Here is a 24,091-nt window from a genome sequence, read left to right on the forward strand (position 1 = left end):
CTAGAGAACTGATTATTAAATTCTAAGTATGTGCATTGACAAAGACTACAAATCAGGCCTTGATTTATTTTTGTGTTGATTGTCTAGACTTAAGAAAGTAATGGATAAACTATTAACAATTATGCAGATTAATCTTAAAAGTGTATTGCATGTATGTATCTTTTGATTTTAAGAGAACCCATTGTTAAACATTTACCATACATCCTTGTCTATACTACATTAAGTTTTTTGGTTGGTTGGCACTGCCATCTATGTATCTACTGGCTCATAAAAACTTTTGTTCTGTTTCAATAACAAACTCTCAAGCTAACAATTTGCTTTGCTTGACTTGCACAGTGAGGCATGCAAAGTACCTGGAGAATATTTGATGTCTGTGATAAGAGAGAGAAGCATAACAGGAACTTTATTTAAATAGGAGTCATTGACCATTAAGAACCAAAAGCGTCTAGTGGAGCTCCAGCCCCAATGAGGTGGAGACCAGGCAAGCCCCAGGGTAGCACTATCTGACTCCCTACTCCCCAGCCATCTTTTTATGAACCCTCCTCTCTGTCCCCCACAACCTTCTGGCTCCCGAACCATGATCAAACCAACTTTGCCCTTGTTCCCAAAGGGGTATGTCCATTTTCTCCCTATGGGCCCATCACCATCTCTGTTACTCTCTGGACCAAAGTGTCCCCCACTCCTGGCCACCACTTGATGTGTGTGTTGTCTCCTCCTATTGAAATGTAAACTCCATAAGGTTGTGTGCGTGTGTGTGTGTGTGTGAGTTTTGCTTTTCTAATTGGATGCCCAGCATTTAGCATGGGACTTGGCATAGAGTGTATAATACAATCATTCCTGAATTCATGAATCCCAGGGAGTCCACTGATAGATTTCAGGAGGAGAGAGTGAGGCTGAAACTCTGCACAACTCTGCCTCCCTTAAATCCAATTCACGGGGAAGTCAAGACAGCACCCTGTGATGTCTCTGGTCCTTTTCAAAAATAAAGGACAAATGGTTTCTAGGGCATAGCAGGTAAGGAGGTCATATCTCTTTGTCATTTCCAGTGGTGAACCTTAGAGCTGTCTGATATTGGACCATTTGAGAAGACTTGGGAGGTGAGAACTTTCTTTTCCTAGTTATTAGTAGCTATGGTTGCTAAGATGGAAGGAAATAAGCATTTATAAAGAGCCTACTATGCGTCAGGCACTGAGCTAATTGTTTTACTAATATCTCATTTCATTCATACAATGTTCTGGCAGGTGGATGTCATTATGATCCTTATTTTACAGTTGGGGAAACTGAGGAAGACATATATAGCTAGGAAACATCTGAAGCCAAATTTGAACTCAGGTCTAGGTCCAAGACCAGCTCTTGGTCTGTCTCCCAATCCTGTGTTCCCTAATCTCTGGCTTCCTAATTCAGTCACTTTCCAAAAATTAAAATCCCGAAGAGGAGAGTTCAGAGAGGAAGGACAGCTTTGAAAGTAGAATGTTAAATGTATTATTTATAGGGAATCTCAAAATGCTCAGTACAGTTTTAAGCTTTAACAGTGGTGTCATGGATGGACAGCTGGACCTGGAATCAGGAAGACTCATCTTCCTAAATTTAAACCTGGCCTCAGATACTTCCTAGCTGTGCGACCTTGGGCAAGTCAATTCACCTTGTTGGCCTCGGTTTTCTCATTTGTAAAATGAGCTCGAGAAGCAAACAGCAAACCACACTAGTTGTGTGACCCTAGGCATGTCACTTCACCCTGTTTGCCTCAGTTTCCTCACCTGCAAAATGAGGTAGAGAAGGAAATGGCAAACCACTCCAGGATCTCTGCCAAGAAAACCCCAAATGGGGTCATGGAGAATTGGACATGACTGAAAAATAACTGAATAGCATGAAAAGTTTTTTAAAACAAACTATACATAGCAGAGAGTCTTGATTTCACACATAATCCTTTCTGTTCCATTTTACATAGAGAAATGACTTTTCTTATTTGTTAAGTTCAGAATAAAAAGAAGGAAATTGTTTTTTAAAAAAAAGAATGGAAAATACTCCTTGTTTACCTTTAGAGTAGTGGCTTTTAACCTAGGGGCCACGAATTTGTTTGCTTTTAAAAATATTTGGATTATTATATTTCAATATAGTTAACTTCCTTTGCAGTCTTACATCTTTTATTTTATGTACTTAAAAACACTATTCTGGGAAGGGGCCCATTGGCTTCCGCAGACTGACTAACAACAGGTCCAGGACATGGCACAGGTAAAGAAAAAGCGATTGAAAAACAACAAAGTCACTTTGATTGTTTATTTTAAACATTCATTTTTTAAAAAAATTCTGATTTCCAAATTCTCTCCTTCCTCCCCTCCCCCACCGTGATAGCAATTATACATGTGAAATCATGTAAAACATATTTCCATGAGTCACGTTATCAAAAAAGCAAGAAAATACAGAAAGTGAAAAAGGATAAAAAGAATATAGAAAAATACAGAGGTGAAAAAAATATAGAAACTGAATATTAAAATATTTAGAACATATAAAAACACAGCAAGTCCTCAGAGTTCACCAGTTCTCTCTCTGGGGGTGGACAGCGTTTTTCATCATGACTCCTTCAGAAGTGAAGACCATTTTTTAAAAAGCTAACACATTCAAACAAAACTCAGGTCTTATTTCACATGCAGTCCAATTTATACGGGAGAATATAGTATTGGAGACTAGAAAGATCTTGGCCAAAGTCTGACTCTGCCCTCTTTCCAACTCACGCTGGGGATTGTGTGCATACGTGTTGGGGCGGGGATGTGTGGGGAAGCTGGCCTGTATAGTGATTATCCTGCCAAGGTCTGTAAATTGGTTTGGATAGTAGGATCACTGTGTACTGAGCAGGGCAGAGGGCTCACTTCCCTAAGACTAGATATTTATCCAATTGCTTGTTGGTTTTGAAACAGATGCTACCCCCAGGCCTAGGAGTGGCCGCCCAAGAGCCAGTCAGCTTCTCTCTAATTGATGGTAAGTTTCAAAAACGTCTCTCCAGCCAACGTGTTGTGACTCCAGATGAGCCAAGTAAAGAACTCTAGGGTTTCTTTAAGTCTGGTCACCCTACCTTCTTGTCTTCCCCTCCTCCTGCCCACGTAGCAACATGGTTTCTGCTGGGATCAGGAAGCCCACAGGGAGCAACGCCTTCTCTGGGTAGAAGGATGTCTTTTTACAGTTGTGGCCCAGACCGACAGCTGCAGGGACACAGGCCAAAGAGGTTGCTGCTTTTTTCCACCACGATGCTGCCATTTCAGTGGAGACTTCCTTCCTCAGGAAGATGCTGGAAAGGGGGAGGGCTGGTCTGAAAGTGTGCCATCTTCCTGTCAGGGTGGACCAGTGGGGTCCAACTCCAAGAGAAACCTAAGGATCCCGCTGGCACCATGCTGACTTAGAAATCCATGTGGCAACATTATCTATGTTCTACTGCATTTTTATTTACTTTGTTAAAGACTTCCCAATTACATTTTAATCTGATTTAGGTTGCACTCTGGGGTGTGTAGCTGCAGTCCAGCATAGACCGCAGCACTATAGTTCACCCATGTACATGAATCCAGTGGAGTTGGGAAGGGAGAAAAGAAAGGGGAAGAAGGTCAAAGACTTTTAAATCTAAAGGGGGAAATAAAATAATTGGGTTCCTTCTTATGGATCATAGACTTAGAATCAAAGTGGTGGGAGAGAGATGCCAAATTACTGTCTTTTATTTCATCCTTAAAAGTGTTTCTCTGACTTTAAGAAAACCTGACACTGGATCATAAAATCACTGATCTAAAGCTGAAAACTATCTTAAAGGCCATCAAATATAAACCACCCCATTTTATAGATGAGTAAACTAAGGCAGAAAAGTTGTACTGAAATGCTTATTTACAGATGAATAATGAGTCTAGAAGACTAATTCAAATTTTGCCTTCCTCTGACATATACTGATAAGTCACATCACCTCTCACTGTGCCAGAAAACTAAGACTCTCTAACAAGTTGCTGAGTTAGCTGTGGAGCCAGGAAGACCTGAATTCAAACCCTGTCACATACCATCTATGAGACCCTGAGCAAATCATTTAACCTCTCAGTGACTCAGACAACTCTCTTAAGGTTATAAATTGTCAAAGACTTGCCCATTTGCATGAGTGAAAGGAATTCCCACACCAGAAACTCCTTGTGCCTATGAAAACTCAGGGAGAGACAAAAAAACAAAAATAGAATCTTTCCAAATTAAAGGCAGTTTGATGTTGGATAGTATGATGGAAGACCTGGGTTCAGATCATGCCTCTGACAAATACTAGCTTTGCGACGTTCAGTTCTCTAAGACTATACTTTGGCAAGTCTCTTAGCACCTTAGCTGGAGCATTGTGCTCTGATTTACCTTCCTAGAAAGAACTGCTGTTGGCAGAGATGGTGCCCACACAAGGGAGTTTCCTGATGCTCATTCATTCTTTGCATAGTCATACAACTATGCAAAGTGTATACATAGTGGTTGAGAAATTAAAAAAAAAACAAAAAACAAAGTTCTAGAACTTAATGACAACCGAGGATCAATGAAAAATCAAGATTTTAAAAGCTCTTATAGTGCAAATCAATAGGAAAATAGCATTAGACTTCAAAAAATTGGTCCCATACATAGTTTTTCAGGGATAGACATTATACAAAGCAAGCTTTAGCTGTATTTGTTATCAGACTTCAACACTTTCATTTTAAATACTAAAGGAAAAGTTGTTCTCCTCCTTTCCTTTCATCTCCTCTTCCATCTCCTTCTCTTTTTTTCCATCTCCCCCTCCACTCCCCCTCCTCTTTTTCCAGGAGTGAGAACAACGGAGGAAGGAAAGAAGCATTTTCACATGGCACCTACTTACCCCATGCCAGGCCCTGTGCTAAGCGCTTCACAAAGAAGTATCACTTGATCTTCACCACAGTCTTGGGAGGTAGGTGCTCTTACTATCCTCATTTGACAGTCTTCAATAGAGAGCTGAGGATGGCCAAACAATGGTCAAGTTCAATAGGTGATGGACAGCTGTGATCATCTGATCGTCTTTCTGCTCTTCAAAAGGACAAAAAAAATGTCCTCTCACCGTGAAGGTGGTGTCCATGGCCATGGTGCCCCTATTGTCCTACTGCAACTCAGTTATTTGTTCCTCATGTTCTTAAAAACATCTCGATCTGCCAGGCAAGGTGGCAGAGAGGGGAGAGAATTGACCTTGGAGCTAAGAAAAACTGGGTTCAAGTCCTGGTCTTTGACTCTTAGAGTGTCCCTGATGACTCTCCACGACTATAGAGTTGCAGGCAAGGTGCTGATTTGGCTAGCACAGAGAGATCCAAGATTCAGAGTTGGAAGGGACCCTTCAGTGTAACCTCAAGTCCCTGAACTTGGTTGAATTTTATTTCAACACCATTGGTTTCCATTTTATTCTATATACTTTATACATTTAAAAACTTTATTCTGAGAAGCGGTCCATAGGCATTGGCTGATTTCCAAAGGTATCTATGACACAAAAAATGTTGAGAGTCTCTGAATTGCACCATGTTGACACGGCTGTTTATTAGGCAAAGGCAAAGGAGACCCTCCAGAGTTGGGGAAGGACTTTGATTCTATGTCCTGTGAGGATCAACTGGAGGAAATGATGATAGAGAAGAGATGTGGGGAGATGAAATATCTGAAGATTTGACAGGTTTTCACATGGGAGAGGGATCAGATTTGCCTTACGGCGTTCAACCCAGAACAAGACGAGGAAGAATTTTACTAACCATTAAAACCATCTACAAGTATCTACATCCCCATCCTTACTTCCCTCCCACCATGAGGTTTAATTCCTTGAGGTCTTAAAGCAGGGGCTGAATGACCATTTATGGAACATTTGTAGAAGATTTCTTTGAGGTATGGGCTTTGAGGTCGATGTCTCTTGAGGTCCTTGTCAAATCTGTGGATAACTGAAGCACCATTCAGCCATGCCAACCAGTATCCTTTGATTTTAAGGGAAAGTAAGAAAGACCTCTTTCAGCACCCTGAGGACTTTATGGGAAGATATGGACCAGAGGCACCCAGGGTGGGCAGACACCTTAAATTTAGAGACTGAGGAGACCCTAGAGACCATCTAGGGGAAACTGACTTGCCCAAAGTCCCACCCCTAGTGTGGAACCACAAGGTGGGATCTGAAGACAGGTCTTCCTGCTTTCTGTGTCCAAGACTCTCTCCACTACAACAGGTTGCTCGTCCTGGCAGGGTTAAGCTGTGCTCTGTAAACGGATCAGAACACCCACACTGTTGAGATGACACTGAGCAACACCTGTACCCCCCACGGTGCCTCATGCATGTTAGCTGATGTATTTTAAAAACTCATTCACTAAGGTGGGAAAGAGTTTCAGATCCTTTTTTCCTTTTCTGGTATGGGGCAGTGAGCAAGGGTACCACAGAGGGAGACAGAAAACAGGGAGGCTGAACCGACCAACTTCATGCAAGGAGAGACAGAATGAGGACTCCAGTAGAGTTTTGGTAATAAACAAAAATTCCCAGATTCTCAGACTTTCACTTGCTTGAAAACCCCCTCTTTTCCCCAGCAACAATCCAGATTATCTGAGGAAATCCCTTTCCTCCATTAAGCGGGGTGGACTGGATTTGGCTTTCAAAATCCTGTTTCTGCCACTTAATAGCTATAAGATATTGGGCAAATAATTTCTTCTCTCTGGCCTCAGTTTTCCCATCTGTAAAAGGAGGAGATTGGGTCAGATGATCTCTTCCAAAAAGAGCCATGGTACTCTGATTCTCCTAGTGGAATGCTCAATTACCCAGTCAGCCAATCAATAGGCACTTGTTAAGTTATAACAACACTTCCTAATTGGATACCTATGGCACCTTCACGGTAAAAGGGACCATCTCCCCTACAGATCCAAGCCGCCCAAGCCACCAGTGCTGCCAGGCCATTGTCCGGTAGCCTCCAGCTCACGTCCTCCAGGATTCTGACCCCCAGTCTCTCTCCACTCATCCTGCGGGTTCAGCGTGTACTTTGGGACATTTTTCTTTTGGAATCATTTTTTGAAAGTTTCCTAAGTTCAGGTGTTCAAGTACATGCAGGAGGAACCCCGCTCCCCAGGAACACAGCGCCACCTCCCCGCCCGTGTTCGCGCACACGCTGTCCGTCGTGGGCTACAAGCACGCGGTTCTTCCATCCACTCCCTGCCCAGCCCTGGTCCGGCGGGTGTGGACCAAAGGCACGGGCTCTTCAGGTTTTCTCCTTTCTCCGGTCTCTCCGAGAGGAGGCGCGGCCCCGTGGGCAGCACGAAGGCTCCGGGTCCTCGGTCCCCTCGCTGTCCCGTCGGTGCGTGACCGCTGGCACGCGTGGGGATCCTTCCAGCCCGCGCACGGGAGGCGCTCACTTCCCTCAGCCTCTGCCGCGGGCGGGGGCCCCCGGCCGGGCCAGGTCCGCCTTTCTGTGCCCTAGGCCCCCTGGGGTGGGGGCTGGGAGGAGCCCGGGTACCTCTGCGGAGGACTGCTGATCAGACGGGGAAACTGAGGCAGGAGGTCCGACAGCTCGGAAGGGAGGGGGTGCACCCCGAGGGGGGAAATGGAGGGCCGGCCTCAGTTTCCCCATCTGTAAAAGGGCGGGGATCGCTGAGAGAATGCGCCCTGGGGGGTCCTGGGGGGCGCTGCGGGAGGGGATGCCAGCAAGGGCGGTCCTGTCCGCCTGTGCCCGCGCACGCGCACACCATCCATGTGGACTTAGGTGTGGACGGATATGGTCCTGTCTCCCCAGATCCCATTCACAGGCCTCGCAGCGGGGTTCGGCACCCGCTTCCGGTTTACAGGTGAGGACGCGCAGGGTGGCAGGTGCCGGTGGCAGTGCCCAGGGTGCCCCGGCCGGAAGTGTCGGGGGCGGGATTCGAACCCGGGAAGTGTAGTTCGCCCCGCCCCCTGGCCCTCTCCGGGCACTTAGATGAACAAACCCTCGGGTGATGCGTTACTCAGGGACGGCGACCGTTAGTCGAGCGCCTCCGTTGCCCGGCAACGCTGCCCCACCCTTCCCCGCGGAGCCCCGCCGCGCGCGCTCTAGGGCGGAACCCCAAACGGAGGCTGCGCCCCACCAATGGCGGCGCGCGGCGGGGGGTAGGGAAGCGGGCAGCCAGGAGGCCGGGGGCGCGCGCCAGAGCGCAGGCGGGGGAGGTGGGAGAGATGGGAACGCTGCGCGTGCGCGCTCGCGTTCGCAGCCGCGCAGGCGCGGAGAAGGGACGCCCGGGCTTCAGCCTCGGGGAACGCGCGCGCACGCGCGCCCCCGCCGGCACTGCCGCGGGAGCGAGCGGCGGCGGCGCTGGGCGGAGCGAGCGGCCGAGTGGGCGGGGGTCGGGGCGGGGGGAGGGGAGGCTGAGCGTGTGTCCGGGAGGAGGGCGGGCCGCGCGGGCGCCACGTCCGCAGCCCGAGCCCCGGAGCCCAGACGCCGCCGCCGCCGCCTCCCCGGCCCCAGGCCGAGCAGCGAGCGCCGAGCCCGCCGGGCCAGGCCAGCGGTGAGTGCGGAGCGGGGCCAGCCAGCCCTGCCGGGGCCCTGCAACCTCCCCCGGAGCTCCCCATCCTGGGGGGTGCCTGTCTTCCTCCTTCCCTCCCCGGGGTCCCCCCGTCCTCCTCCCTCGGAGTCCCCCTTCTCTCCTCCGCACAGGACCCCCACCCCTCCCCAGGACTCCTGCCCATCCCTCTGCCCCCCGGGATGCTCCCCTTCCTCCTCCATCCGACTCCCTTTCTCCGGGCGTCCCCCTTTATGCTCCATCCCCCCCAGACCCCCACTTCTCCTCTCCCAGTCTCTCCTCCGCCCCTCCCATTCACGGGTCTCTATCCCCCTCTCTCCACCTCTCTTCTCCGGGGGTCCCCCATTTCCCTCTTTCTTGGGTCCCTCTCAGTGATCCCCTTTTCTTTCTCTATGGGTCCCTCATTTCCCTTGTATTGCTCTTTTCGGGGATCTCCCATGCCCCCCCTGGGCCCGTCCTTCCTCCCCTCTTCCCCCCTCCAGGGGTTCCCCGTCGTTGGACTCCCCTTTTCCAGGTATCCCCCTTCTCTCTCCTCCCTTCGCAGACTTGCAGAGTCCGGGTGGGGACCCGTGGGGTTCACGCCTCCGAGGGTGCTGCTTTCCCGGGAGCCCCCAAGACCTTCCCCTCCAGGAGGTTCTGTCCCCATCGTTGGGCCCCCTGCGGACACCCCCGATGGAGGGGGGCACCGTGGAGGAGGTGCCCGCTCAGCGGGGGTCACTGTGCGCACCTCCTGCCACGTCACTCCCTGTCGCTGAGACAACTCCAGGGCAGGTCCGGGTCCGGGGCAGGGGGGGCGGGAGGGAGCCCCGCATTCCCAGGGAGAGCCGCCTGCATGGCACCCCGACTGCCGTCTTCCTTGCCACGGGGGCAGCCCTTAGGGGGTGAATGCTGATGTGGCGCCCTGCGCCCCTAGTCCGTGCGGGGCCAGGTGCACCTGGGGAGAAACCAAAGCCAGATTGTTTAAAATACATGTGGGCACCGTAGGAGGCACCCTGGGGTCCCAGGGGTGCAACTGCGGGCGACGATGCGCCTTTCTGATGTAGCCTGGCAGCCCCCAAGTCCTGGCCTTGTCCGTGAGCAGGGGGCATCTCCATGCTTTGAGAGATGCCCGCCGGACTTCAGAGCCGTGCAGTTTGGGCCAGTACGGGATCAAAGATAACGGTGCAGAAGTAGATTGCCAGCCTGGCGCTTGTTCCGGTGTCCAGTCCATGCCACAGCAGTGCCCTCCTCTTTCCCCCTTACCCCGGCTCCCCCCACTCAGATATCCTTTTTCTTATCTCCAGACTGGTAGTTTGTAGCTCCAGACTATTTTAAGACTGCCGTCTCATCCCTCTTTGCTGTTAAATTAGTGGGCTGGGCCACGTCAGAAAGCCATCCACAGCCCACTGGAGATGGCTGCAAACTGGGCACTTTCAGATGTGCCTTGGGGAGGTCTGGTTGTACTCAAGCAGGCCCAGCCTTTCTGAGCCAAGGTGGTCTAGTCCCGACAATTCCTTTTATATTTTCTTGTACAGGAAAGCTGGCAGTCTTGCTTTCACAGGCCCTTTGGACTAGATACGGCTTTTACATTGTACCTGCTGTAAAAGAGCTGCTGCATTTGCTAGCTAATACTTGTCTTTCTGAAGAGAAGTGATGCCTGTAGGGAAATTCCTTTGATTCATCGTTATTTTCATTTATAATTATTTTTCTAAAGGATAGTTTCTTTTCTGGTGTGCATTGAGTAGAGTTTGGCAGATGTACAAATTCAAAACAACATTGACTTAACTGTCCTCTCCCAACATCCTTTTCTCTATGAAAAAGCAAAACCACAAGACAAAACCCCTAACAAAAATAACAATTCCCCAGAAGCCCTTGTTTACCTAGTCCGTTAGTGGAATACATTGCCCCCTAGGGCACAAGGCTGTTCTTTCTGGATCACTAGGTTTGCCAGGTGCCTTTCCATCAAACATCCATATCCACAGTCATACATCCAGTGACATCTAGGTGCCTAGCCTCTCCAGAGGTGCTCCTCACCACCCGTTCATGTGTTCTCATTCTGTTCAGTTCTTATCCATGGCCATCTGTAGATTCTGCTTGTTTCTTTTTATGTAGAGGGGACATTAGTGCTAAAATTAGATGAACCCACCACCCTTTCTGGTAAGTGTTTTGTCCAAGGTCCCTTAAGGTCCCAGTGTTCGAGGCACCTCTAGAAGACTAGAAGTCTTGGAGAAGGTGCTGACTGCCATGGGTGAGAGTTCTGCTCCGAGAGCTTCTTGAAATCACTTGTCCATTTTTTTTAAAGGGATGAAGTTATAATTCGTTTGTCCATATTTCAAGACATAAGGTTGGAACTAATTATGGGCAGGAAAGGATGCTTTTCACATTATTGATGCTTGTATTTGTATCCCTAAGACTAATTGTAAGTGAGAGCTTCCACAGGCTCTCAGTATGTTACAGTGGCTTTGCATTCCCCTAGCTGAGGCCCAGTTCTGAGTCCTGTGCTCCTGGATCTTGAGAGCAGCAGGCTAAATTAAGTAAGGAGCCATGGAGAATGTAACTCTGGGATGGCAGAGTAGAAAGGGTTATTCCTTGTGTGTACTGAAGTGATCTTCCAGAAAAGGGGGTAGGCGAAACCTCACCCAGAAACTTATGCATGTGTTGGAAAGGAGTTCAGGGACATGGTTTAGGCCTAGGAGAAAATTGAAATTTCCTAACTGATTCATATTTAGGTTCTTTGAAAGTAGGATTCTGAGGTGAGTGCTGGCCCATCAGCTAAATTTGTTAAGTGGCTGCTGCTTATTAACTCAGGAGTATTGTTCAAAGTGAACTTCTTCTTGAGTCAGAGGCTCTTAACCTTTTTGGTTTGTGGCCTGAACCCCTTTGTCCATCTGCAGCCTGTGGTCTCCTCCTAAGAATTATGTTTTTAAATGCAGGAAATGAAAGACAAAGGATTACAAAGGAAGCCTATTATTTGGAAATGAAGTCATCAAGAAAAATTTTTTAAAAACCAAATTCACAGACCCCCAGTTAAAAACCTCCATCTTAGAGAAATTTAACATTAGATTTTTTTTTTGTTTCCTATTAATTGATATGATAATGCCCAAAGCCTAAGCATTATGGTTTAAAAAACTGTCCTCTCTAATGGTTCTTGTAATTGTGTGTAGGATGTCTACTATTGGGTTGGAGAAGAGAGTTTTGGAAACTGTTATGAATTTCTCACAGTCTACTCTAAACTCACTGGTTTAGGAAAATAATATTGTCAAAAATTTTGAAGTTTATTGCTAGAGTGTCAAATACTAAAGGAGCTGTTTCTAGTTGCATCTTCAGTATATATGGGTGGTGTGGGGAAGGAGTTGTGACCCTGGAGATAAGCTCTCCTGCCACTTGGGCCTGTGAATCGGGCCCTTTAGATCTCAGTGTCCTCATCTATAAAATGGGGTGATTCTTGTTAACCTTTACATTTTCTTCCAGTTTTAAGGTTCTGTGTTCTTTGTAATAAATGGCCAGGTTCTAAAGACACAGAAACTTTTATCTGGAAAAGACTAAGCCTGCAGAAAGAAGGAGTTGGGGTCCTAATGGCTTTGTGTCCCATCTGTGACCTCAGACAAGTCACTTCACTTCTGTGAGCTTGGTTTCTTCACCTGTAAAATGGGAATAACAATATACAATCTCCCTCCCTGTTATTAGTCTGCCTTGGTCACACTTGTGAGTGTGACAGTAGAACAAGAGCTAAGACAGGGCAGAAGGTGGACCTATAATTGTAACTCCTACTATTCAACTGACTAGCCATGTGACCTTGGACAAGTCACTTGTTAATTCAGTTGGTATCCGATAGGGCATCCCCAGGCATATTCTTTACCCTCAGACTTGCATATAATTTAAAAGCACACACATAGAAGATTAAGGGTGTCATGGACTTAACCCTAAATGCCAACTTATTTCAGTCCCTCTAGCTGAAGAAATAGCCGTTCGTTTGCTAACATTTGAAACATCAAACCCTTACTAGGGAGCTTCCAGCCCCACCACGTAGCCACTCCCCTTTTGTGTGTGCTTCGATCAAGTAGCCTGATTTCTCCCTTCAACGTAAATGCTGATTGAAATTTGATGGGAATAGGAGAGAGAATTTGTATATAATTTTTTATCAGCCTGGTGTCTGCTTTCTTCATCAAGGTACGTTGGTTTCCATAACTAGGAGCCTGCAGGTCTTTGCGTGGCTGGAAATATACAAAGGGGCAGGACAAAGAAGTCCCTTTCTTCAGTTATGTAAGGAAAAGCAAAGTTTCTGGGTGAGGATGGGGCTGGAAGCATAAAGGTAGTGAAAAATGGGGCAGTCTTTCTTTAAAACCTCTCACCAAAGTGCATGTGGGCAGGGGAGGACTTTGGAGGAAGCTGGACATCTGTGCAGAAGCCTGGGCAGTTTGGCCCTGCCAAGGTAAGGGGAGGAGATTGAACTTTCTTAGGCCACGGGGGCAGCATTTCACCTGGACAGGGGTGTGTTCGCTTTTATGATCTCTGCTGTACGTCTTGCAGAGGTTACAAAGGTTAAGTGACTCACCAGGGATTACACCGAGCTGGGAGCGGAGTTCAGGCGTGGGTTTCCTATGGGCCATTCATTCACTCTAGTATTCCCTTCCATAGCCATAGACAACACTCACAATCCACCGTCACCCCATCCTTGGTCAAATGAGGGGTCAGACCAGAGCCCAGTTGCTCATGGCCTTTGTTTTCCTGGTGGTCTCCTCTTTCTGCATGAATGATCCTGCACTGCCTCAGCATTACACCATCTCTGACATGTGGGAACCATTTCCATTGTTGCAAGTTGCAGTTTCTCTGTGCTTGAGATCAGTGGTGTCAGACTCAAGTAGAAGTAGATAGAAGACCACAGATTAACATTATCCATGTTATCCATTTTTTTAAACATTCCTCAATTACACTTTAATCTGCATCTGCCATACTTGGGAGTTGTGTGGGTCCCAAGTTTGACACCTCCACTTTGGACAATCTTCACGAACTATTGGGACTGAAAAACTCATTACCTGGGGGCTATCCTTTGTGAGGAACTTTTCTGAACTTAGCCAAATTTCTGTGACACAAAATCGGTCAACAACATTTATTAAGCATTTACTTTGTCTCAGCTAAGCAAGGCAAAGAAAAAGGCCCTTGCTCTCAGTGAGCCCACATTCCAGTGGGGGAGACATGTGGCAACTATTCCATAAACTGAGATGAATTGGGGTGATGTCAGAGGGAACGCACAAGGATTGAGAAGGGCTGGGAAAGGCTTCTTGTAGAAAGTGGGATTTTAGCAGATTCGAAGGGGCCAGGGAAGCCAGGAGGCAGAGATGAGGAGGGAGAGTGTTCTAGGCATAGAAGATCACCTGTGAAAATGCCCTAGACAGGAGCTGAAGCTATGGGGTGAGGATGGCAAAGGAGGTCCGTTCACTGGCTCTCAGACTGGTGGGTGGTGAGGGGTCAGAAGACTGGAAAGCTCTAGGTTGGGCCCTGGTTAGGAAGGGCTTTAAAAGCCAAATAGGATTTGTAATGGATGCTGGAGGTATTGAAGGGGGGTCAGGGTGGGGAGATGGCATGGTCAGACTGTGCTTTAGTGGTCAGATTGACAGCTGAGTGGAGAGAGCCTTCAGACGGGGGAGCAGCCTGCAGCAGTCTAGGCATGAGATGATGAGGCCTACACTGGGGGGCTCTGTCAGAGGAGAGAAGGGGGCAGATACTAAGAGATGTAGTAAAGGTAGATTGGACAGGACTCTTGCAACAGATGTCTGATGAGATGTGAGAGAAGGAGTCAAGGATGGCACCTGGGCTATGAGCCTGAGGATTGGGAGGGTAGTAGGGCCTGGACAGCAAGAGGAAATTTAGAGGGTGGGGTTTTGGGGGAAAGAATGAGTTCATCTTTGGACATAATGAGTTTAAGATATCTGTGTAACATTCAGTTTAAGATGTTCAGTAGGCAGTTAGAGATTCAGAGGATAGATTCAGGCTAGGTAAATAGATCTGAGAATCTTTTGCATATTGATAATTGAGTCTGGGGGTGTTAAGGAGATCACCAAGGGAGATGGTACTGAGGGAATGGAGAAAGGTGGGGACAGAACCGTGGGGGTCACCCACTGTCAGTGTAGTCTGGGCGTAGGTCCAGCAAAGGAGGTCGAGGAGACTGTGACAGTGTCAGAGGCTGCAGAGGGGTCAGGATAGAGGGCAGTGAGAAAAGGGCCTTCAGTTTACTTTATCAAATGAGATAGCAGGATGATCTTCATTTTAGTTGTGGTCAAAGAAGAATTATTAATCGCACTAGAGAAGGCACCAGAACTTTCACCAGCCAGCTTGTCTTTCCCCAACTTCACTTGTCATTAATTTATTCTGCTTTATGCAAAAAGCTCTTCTTGAGGCTTTGGACAGAAAAGATTGAAGGAAAAGTACCGTGTAAAGCACTGTCCCAAGTGCTGTGTGTACCCGTAGAAAGCTGGGGATGTCCATACCCTCCAGGAGCTTAAGTCCTAAGGGGCACACCACCCAGGGGGGAGGTGTCAGCTGGAAGTCAGGCAGAAGTCAGTGGTCCTTAGGGTTATGTGCAAAACACACAAGTTGCAGCTTACGGGCTGCTGAGAGAAGCATGTATTTGGACATGCACATGTTCATGGTGTCCCAGAAGTCTTAATGCACTTTGAAGCTGTCAAAGCTCAATAATAACCAGGAATCTGAGGAGGGAAAGAGAGGCCTAGCAACTGGAGGGATCAGGGAAGATTTCCTGAGGGAGGAGACCACTTGGGAAGGAGAGGATTCTGTCTGATAGGTAGAGCCTCGGAAATCATGGCTGACTGTTACAGGCATGATGGATGACTCTTGTCAATGCCAGGTGCGGGGAGCGACTGGGAGTCTGGTCTGGCTGCTAGGCCAGGAGGGATAGTGGAGAAAGGCTGGGATTGTACCTCTTTTCTCTTCTTGGGCCTCAGGTCAAAACATTTCATTGTTCATTGAGTATAATACTTGGGGAAAAAAAAATCGGTAAAACCGATCAGCCCATTTGAAAACAATGACATCATGTACATACAGCCACTCCATGGAGCCTGACACCCACCTGTATGCAGGGGAGATCTGGTCTCAACTGCCCTGGCGGCCGATGGCCCTGGGGTGTAGTCTGCTCACAAAAGGGTTGTTTGCCCAACCTGACTCGTTTTTCTTTGTCTGTAGTCAGCATGCTCATCGTTTCTGCAGCAGAGTAATATCACATTATATTCATGTGCCACAGCTTGTGTAGCCATTCTGTGCTTCTACAGAAAGTGTTGCCGACTTTTTGCTTTTGTGGAGCCTTTCTTGTGTCAATTGCCTCCTTTCATTACAGTGAAGTGTGTAGTGGAATCTGAGTGTGGACATTTTAATCATTTTATTTGCATAATTTCAAATTGCTTTCCATAATGATCATGATTTTACAGCTGCACCAACAATGCATTAGTTCCTGTTTCTCCAGCATTAACTGCTCCAGTAGGTATGATTTAAAACGTTTCATAATCACCAAAATTTAAAGTGAGAAATAGAGAGGGGTGGGTTTTAGTCTAGTAGGTGGCTTAGAGTATTGTTTCATAAATGGATAGGGTTGATTAGTTCTGAAATGTACTTTCCATATCAACTATTTTCACAATACAGGATCATAGTATAATGCCTATTACATATCTTTTCTAGGAAACCATGAATCAGACGGACAAAAACCAACAAGAAATTCCTTCGTACCTTATTGATGAGCCACCAGAAGGTAACTATTACTTCAAAACCTCCAAGAGAGGATTTCCATGGTTTTAGTACTTTCTTTGTTGACCTTGGTCAGTCCATTCATGTGTTAGTCAGCCAATACCTTGTCCCCAGCTGGCCAGCCCTTTGAATGAAGCCAAACTGGTTCCATAATAGCGGACACAGTTGGTCACTGGGCCCTTGCTTGTGGACTGATCTTTAGGACCCTTGGCCACCTCCGCATTATCCTTAAGAATAGAAACTCTCTCCTAACTGGTGTCTGATCTTTTAAATCTTAAAGTAGGTTAATTAGTTGCTTCATCCCAATGTAACCAAAGATGTGTTTGGCCTTGTGATAAGAAAGTGCAGCTAATCTAAGAAGGAAACTGTGGTTTGTTCTAGGGGCTTGTGCATCCACAATGCCTTGTGACAGTACAGTTTCCAGGCTCTGTGATTTCTTTGGTGCCACAGATGAGTAGGGAAAGTTACTGAAGAATATTGTTGGAAGTGTCCACCAAAAAGACAGCTGGCAAGCAGAATTTAAGAGGTTTTATGAAAATGCCCCTTGGGTTTTCTTGAGCTCTTTCATTCATGGTACCACAGTTGGTGGCCATGTTCTACTACTTCATTTACCCCTTTGGGCCCTAAATGTGTATCATGGAGCATTTTCTTTTATTGTGATCAGAAAGCAGCTAAGAGCCTGATTCTTACTTCACTTCCAGAATGATCTCTAAAAACATAAATTCCATGCATGCCCTCATTCCCTAATGGAAGGAAGCCTAAGATGATCCTAAGTGTTGGATCATCCACTGGGGGATCTCTTAGCCCAAGAGTCTTCATTCCTGGAAAAGGTATCAGACGAGGAAAGAAACCACATCTTCCAGTAAGAAACAAAAATGAGATTGTGGGAAGACAGAACAGTTTTCTTTTATCAGGTTTTTAAAAACAGGTTAGGGTAGGGATAAAGAGCAGACTTGTGATGTCATATAGGAAACTCCCTGGGCATGTTCTGAGGGACTGCAGTCACTGTTGTGGGGGCACCACAAGATTGGTGCCTTCCCTTGGGTTGCGCAGTCAGTCAGTTTGTGTCAGAGGCGAGCCCTGAAACCAGGCTGTCCGCTCCCAAGGCCAGCTGTGGCATCCATTGGGATGCACTGTCTCTTTTTGAAAAGTTTTCTTTTTTTCAAACCTAGAAACAGAGATAAGATTGAACAACTTGGCTACTCTTGCTTAATAGTGATGATAGCAGACATCTACATAGTGCTTCATGGTTTGTAAAGTGCTTTAGGTGCAGATTTCAGTCAAGTTTCTCAACAGTCCTGTGAGGTCGGCATCAGTACTTGCTCTCTGCATTCAGAGAGTGACAGACTTGTTATACAGCTAGTAGGCTGCACAGGGAGGATTTGAATCCCATGCCATGCTGCCTTCCACTTGCTTGTGGAGTTGACTGAGAAATTGTTGACTCAAGTCCTGCCTTCCCTTCTTCATCTTTATAAAAATTAGATTTGGGCAACTGGTGGTGCAGTAAATGGTAACAAAGGGAAGGATATGGTTTACAGGGGTATTTCCACTGAGAAACTGACAGGCTTTGTGAAAAGAGAGGGAAGAAGGTGATGCTAAAAGCCCTGACCAAGGGACTGTGCTGGGCAAGGAGAGAAGAAGCGTGGGTTGTGTGCAGCATGGGTGGTCCACATAGAATAGTGGAGAGTTTTTTATAAGTCACTATATCGAGGTTATCAATGTTGACCTGGTTTGACTAGGAAAACTTATGTCTGTCTCTCACATCTCCTAATACTTGTAATAATCCATGTTTGGAAATGGTCACAAGTGGGGAGACTTAGATCGGGACTCTCTTCTCTTAATACCGATCACCCTTAGTTGTGAGGGAACTGGCTAGGATTATTCCCTCATTCATATATTCCAATGCTGAGTCATTCAGGGCACTCTTCCTGCAATTGGTAAAATGTGTATTATCTTTCCTTGGGATGGATCAAGCAGCTTTATCAAGAAATCTTGCTAGGCTGGACTACAAACAATTCTTTAATGTGTGCTGGTTTGAATGAAGATTTTCTATCCATAGCAGTGAGGAAGATTCTTTAATAAAAGATGGGGAGGGTACCTCAGGATGAATTTGTTCTTATTGTATATCAGAAAATAATTATTTTCAGAATGCTTTTCTCTGTTGAATAGTATCCATTTCCCAAGAAATTCTCACATCTTTTTTTTCTTTTTTATTAATCTCTTTCTGGTAAGGTAGTAGCTTTTACAAAATTCACCTTTCTCTGTTCTTTTGAGCATATAATGTTGTCTTAGATAAACTATGTGAAAACATTTGCACATCCTTTAAATAACCTCCTGTGTTTGTGTGCGTGTGTGTATGTGTGTGTATGGTCTGCAAGTGGATGGTCTAACAGAAGTTAAATATACATTTATCTGAGCCTTTGAAAATATAACATAAAGGCAATAGGGAAGAGAAGTGATTACTTAATTTCTTTGAGACTCACTGTTAGGTTTCAGGCCCTTATTTATAGGCAGGACATAATGCTCATTTGACTATATTAGAAGAAGAGTATGGATTGCAGTCCATGTGAGTCACCAGACCTTAAAAGTGGCAGGGGCCTTAGGAGTTTAGTCTGGCCTTTTCATTTTTTTTTAAGCAGGGAAACTCGTACCCAGGTGGGGGGAGTCCTGGTGAATTTTGTCCCAGTGTCATAGAGTTTGTCGACGTCTTATACGGTCATTAAATGAGTGCAATAGAACCTAGAGTAGGGGTGGGGAATCTGCACCTTGAAGATTCAGTCAAAGGGCAACCCTTGAGGACCTAGAGGGCCACATGTATCCTTGAGGTCACAGATTCCCCACCCTTGACCCAGAGCATAACCTGAGAAAGAAAGTTTAGCTCTTAGACTGGATTGAGATGGTTCTAGGAAACTACTATACCTAAGTTAGGGAAAATGTGATTGTTTTATTCAGCCTTATAATGCTGAATTATAACCTCTTCAAGCTATTAATGCTTAGCAGGTTAAACTTGAGTCATTAACTCTATGTATGGTGAAGCTGACGTACAGCCCCCAGCACAGGGCCTTCCTGTATACCCCATATATGTTTGTTGGGTCAGATTTCTCAGTCCCAAATGGGACTGAAGGGCTTCTCGTTAGAAGTTTCTCTTTTATAAATATTGGACTCAGGGAAAGGATGATGTAACTTCCTCACCTCATCCAGCCTCGATCTGAAAGGTGATTTATTATCACAGTGCTGGAGTGTTTTAATTGTGGTACTCTGAGGGGCACCTCTGGTCTTAGTGACAGCAAACCTTCAGACTGACTTGTGTTTTGGATTTTACCTAATGATTGTGTACAGTTCCCTTTAAAGACACTGACTTGGGTGCTATGCACATTTTCTCTTGTTAGGTTCAATGAAAGACCATCCCCAGCAACAGCCTGGCATGTTGTCCCGTGTCACTGGTGGCATCTTCAATGTAACAAAAGGAGCTGTCGGCGCCACCATTGGTGGCGTGGCTTGGATTGGAGGGAAGAGTCTGGAGGTGACCAAAACAGCTGTTACCACAGTGCCTTCCATGGGCCTAGGGTTGGTCAAAGGAGGGGTGTCTGCTGTGGCTGGCGGGGTCACAGCCGTCGGGTCTGCTGTTGTAAACAAAGTGCCCTTAACAGGAAAAAAGAAAGATAAGTCTGACTGAGAGAGGGCAAGAAGGATGGAAAAGATGAGCCTTGCTCTCCGCAGCGCCACGAGGCCAGTGTCTTTGAGCTGCCAGCGTGGGGACTACCACAAAGCCAGCTCTTGGGGACGTTTCTCTTCTCAAGTGCTGCGTTGGAAGTATCGATGACTTCCTTTCATCTGAAAAGAGAAGATGCCAAGACTCTCACACTTTGTGAAAGTTCATCAGACTTTGATTCCAGATTTTTAACTGGTGAAATGTTACACTCGTTCAGTAGTAACTGAAGGTATAGTATGTTTCAATATTTACTGTAGGTCTTTCAGTTCAGTTAAAAATGTGAAAATTACATTTAGTGGATAATCTTTGCCGTTCTATCCATCTGATAATGTGCCAGGGGACTCATGGCCCTTCTGAGAGCTGTAAACTCTATAAACTGTACCTTTGATGTGCCTAATAGTTTCGGATGTCTCTTAGTTTTTCAAACTGTCTTATATTTAGGCTAAGAGGCATATTTTGCTCATTTAAGCTGGTAAGATAGGAATTGGAGATGTTCAAAAGTAAACTTTTATGTGATAATCTCTGAGCGCTAACTATCCTTTGTTAGATATGCATTATGTTCATTTAATCATTGATGCCTTACAAGAGGACATGTTTTCTGATGCCCTAAATATCATTGCATTTCCTAGCTTTTGACTATTTCAGTCCCTAAGTGAAGTTAAGACTTTTTTCATTTAACAAAAAAAAATCTCAGGAGTAAGTAAAGGCACTTATTGTTGCCAGCAGATAAGAAGAATTCATTCTTTGATTAACTGTCACTTACCAAAAAAATTAAAAGGGTAGACAAATCAGTATGTAAACCCATGTTCCGCAATCTCTGGAGTAAAGTATACCTTGTAGTGCCTAAAGATACATTTCTTAGCTGTTCACTTAGACAGTCATGGTGGATGAGTTTCTTATTAAGAGATGTAAAATGTGTGATGAATAACTTTTATAGTTGTTCTTTAAGAATTAGGTGCATCAACCAAGATAGACAGAGAATTCTTCACTCCTATTACAAAACAAATCTGTAAGGCTGGCTTAAATCACAGTAGTACTACCACCAATTTTTAAAGACATTGTAAAAGCAGCAGTTTTTGAGAAATACTTTCTGACTCTCCAGGTGAGCCCTGAGGCATGAAATGGGTTCAGACATTTCCTTTGAGAAGATTTGTACATACAGAATACAAGATAAATTCTAAACCTTAGAGACAGAAGGAGGATTTTTCTCATTTTTCTTTCCGCTTTTTTTCTTTTAAATTTTCAGCCAGTGAATGATATTCTTCTTAGTGAAATACTAGTTTCACGCATCACATAGCCTCTTCATCGTCCTTTTTTCTCCCAAGAATGATTTTTAACATTCACTATTCATACAAAATTCAGTTTCGTGCAAACAAACTAAATAAACCATCTGTTAGATGTTACCCAAGGAGATGACAGTTTAGAGAAGTTCAGCAGTTATCTGTACAGTTGAACCTGATGTTCTGTCTCCGATCTTTGCACCTTGGTCTTCTGTGTCCAGATTATAGTCCTCAGCCATGCTTTGGGCTTACTTTTGGAGGTGTCATGTGGTGTGTTAAAGTGATGTCCAAGGGGACTTGAGCCAAACCACTTCAACATCTGGAGTTAAATGTTTGTTTACAGTGAAGTAGTTTACCTTAGTGTGAGTCTACTCATAGCTTGAGGATTGTGTTCCTTAATACATAAGCTTTTTTTTTCTTTTTAAGCTTTCATCAGCACCATCACAGTTTAAGTGAATCTAGAATGTTCCATGAAAACTCCATATTGGACACTGTTAATACTGAAGTAGAGCATTCAGCCCAGTCTATCAGGAGTTAAATGATAGTTTGCTATTTGGAGTATTAGGATGTACTCACTGGTTACAAGTTTCTTTGCTAGCACTAATAGTTTGAAAAGCTTTGGAAAATAGACATGAACACTATTGGATTGACTTAAAAAAACCTGTATTGGAGAATTTATTTACTGCTCCTTGGGAAATTCTTTTCTGCTTACCTAGTTTATTTTATTCCTAATTTATCTTCTGCAGTCATAACCTTCAATGCTTTGTATCTAAATTTCTTTTATACATAGAATTTTAGGATTTGTTTGCATATTTATTTTCAATTGTGTTTGCCTCTAACATTTTCTTGCAGTAAAAAGTGTTGAAATTTCCTTCTATGGAAAAGTTACCCACCTGTCTTATGTACTATATTGTAAAGCTTGGTTCATGTTCTAACCTTCAAGTATGTTAAGTCATTTACATATATTTCAGGGAAGGGTTTCCAGCAAACAGTGCAAAGGTATGGTTAGTGTAGATGTCTTTGTCGGCATGAACTTGCCAGTTGATGATGTGTACAACTACATACTTGATGTTGTATTCCAATTTATTTACATAGACTAGCAATTTGACCTGTTAAACAGGAGGAGCTCATTTCAAGAAACTAAGGACATTATCCCTGGAGGCATCTGTCGTTTGTGATTGGATGGCTCGAAAAACCCAACCTGGTGAGTGATCATTGAAACAATGAAGATGCAGAATTGTGCCCACCCACCTCAGTGACTGAGACAATCATGTTCAAGTGGTGTGTTGTCACCGTTGACATCATGGATCTGGGATTGAGGGACTTGGTAACTACTTATGGAATGAAGGTTCTACAAAAGATGATGGGAAAGAGAACCCAAATGAATAGAGGAAGAAAGCACTCTGATCTGCAAAAGAGGAAATGTTTCATAAAGACATAAGAAAATAAAGAGAATTTCAAAAAAGCTTTTTAAGGAAGACTCTTTTCCTCTGATTTGGGCTTTTGCCAGCGTGTAGTATACAATATTGTCTTCTGTTAACTTTGGGTTATTAAACAATGCAAATTTGAGGATCGCATAATGTAAATGAGGGTTTTAAGGAGACAGTGAGTGTTTTCATTCTCCTGATAACCAGTTTGAAGGTAAAAATTTGTAAGAAAACAGTAATATTTTGGTCCCTAAGACTCATTAAGGAATGCCTGGAGTCAACTCAAGAAGGGATGGTTCCTGCCATACCTGCTCTGAATCAGTCCCTATTTTCTTTAGGAAGGGCCAGATCATTGAATCAGATCATAGATTTAGAGTGGAAAGAGGCCCAAGAGGTCTTCTCATTCAGCTCCTTCCTTTAACAGATGAGGAAACTGATAAAGAGTGGGATAGTGTTCAGTTAAGCATTCACTCACCTGTTGGCTCTTGGTGTAGACAGTGGATTGTGCAGGGTACACCTTGAGCTACCTGGAAGTTTTCCACTTGCACTCATTTATTAAGGCAGTTAATGACATTTGACTACAGAAATGAAGTCGTTACATAAAATAAGTGTATGGTGAGAATTATTCCTTGATTTTGTTTTTGAAGGCATAATTCCTTAACAGGCAGATCCACTGAAGCTATTTCTCTTTTCAGTTGGTCATACATGACACTTTATGGAGTGGGAAATGAATGGAAAAGTATTTATATTAGGGCTTATTACAAACCAAGTGCTCACAGTGGAAATGAATGGAAAGGTCATCCTTGTTCTCAAGGGGCTCCCATTCCCAATGGATAAAACCACATATAATGGATGGTTTCTGTTTAGTGACTCCATGGAAGAGCCAGGTGCCATTACTTTCTGCTGTTATATACTTTAATATGTAATCATCTAGAATGTGTATCAGGAAAGAAGAAAGAAGAGTTAATACAAGTTCCTTCCAAAGGACAGGTGCCGGTGCAGCACCGTTCTGAAGTCTTTGAATGCGCGGACTTCTTTCCTCATAATCTTTCAGTCGGAAACATTCATCCAGGAATTTTTCCTTTTTAGACATAAGCTCCTTGAGGGTGAGGATCATGCCTTTGTCAGACACATGCACGTTTGTTGTTTGTGTTTTATGGTTTTAAAGGACCTTTCAGGATAAGCACATACCCAGCAGGGTCTTGTTTTGAAAAGAAGGAAACCTTCATTTACGTAGATTTTGAATCGGCAAGGCCACATCGTTTCTCTCCCCAACCTCCAGTGATATGATTATAATGCTTGTATTGAAGAAGAAAATTCAGACACACTGTGGGCTTAAGTATTTTTTGAAAGACTTTTGATCTGTCAGTATTTACAAGGGACATATGACCTGCTTTATAGTTGAATATCTGTAAGTAACGTACAGTGTTTTCTGAT

General features: G+C 45.0%; 1 protein-coding gene across 4 annotated transcripts; it reads left to right on the plus strand.

Moving 5' to 3' along the window:
• Positions 1-2,268: 2,268 nt before the first annotated feature.
• Positions 2,269-22,115, plus strand: TMEM263 (transmembrane protein 263). 4 transcript variants are annotated; one of them, XM_072655835.1, is made up of 3 exons: positions 2,269-4,918; positions 16,170-16,239; positions 19,625-22,115. In XM_072655835.1, the coding sequence occupies exons 2-3, from the start codon at positions 16,176-16,178 to the stop codon at positions 19,909-19,911; spliced, it is 351 nt and encodes a 116-aa protein (XP_072511936.1). In that variant the 5' UTR covers positions 2,269-4,918; positions 16,170-16,175; the 3' UTR covers positions 19,912-22,115. The 4 variants fall into 4 exon arrangements, with proteins under 4 accessions (XP_072511936.1, XP_072511935.1, XP_072511938.1 ...); XM_072655834.1 differs by lacking the exon at positions 2,269-4,918 and adding an exon at positions 7,696-7,793; XM_072655837.1 differs by lacking the exon at positions 2,269-4,918 and adding an exon at positions 8,347-8,486.
• The last annotated feature ends 1,976 nt before the right edge of the window (positions 22,116-24,091 follow it).

This window comes from Notamacropus eugenii, chromosome 3, assembly GCF_028372415.1.
Source record: "Notamacropus eugenii isolate mMacEug1 chromosome 3, mMacEug1.pri_v2, whole genome shotgun sequence".
Classification (NCBI taxonomy): Eukaryota; Metazoa; Chordata; class Mammalia; order Diprotodontia; family Macropodidae; genus Notamacropus; species Notamacropus eugenii.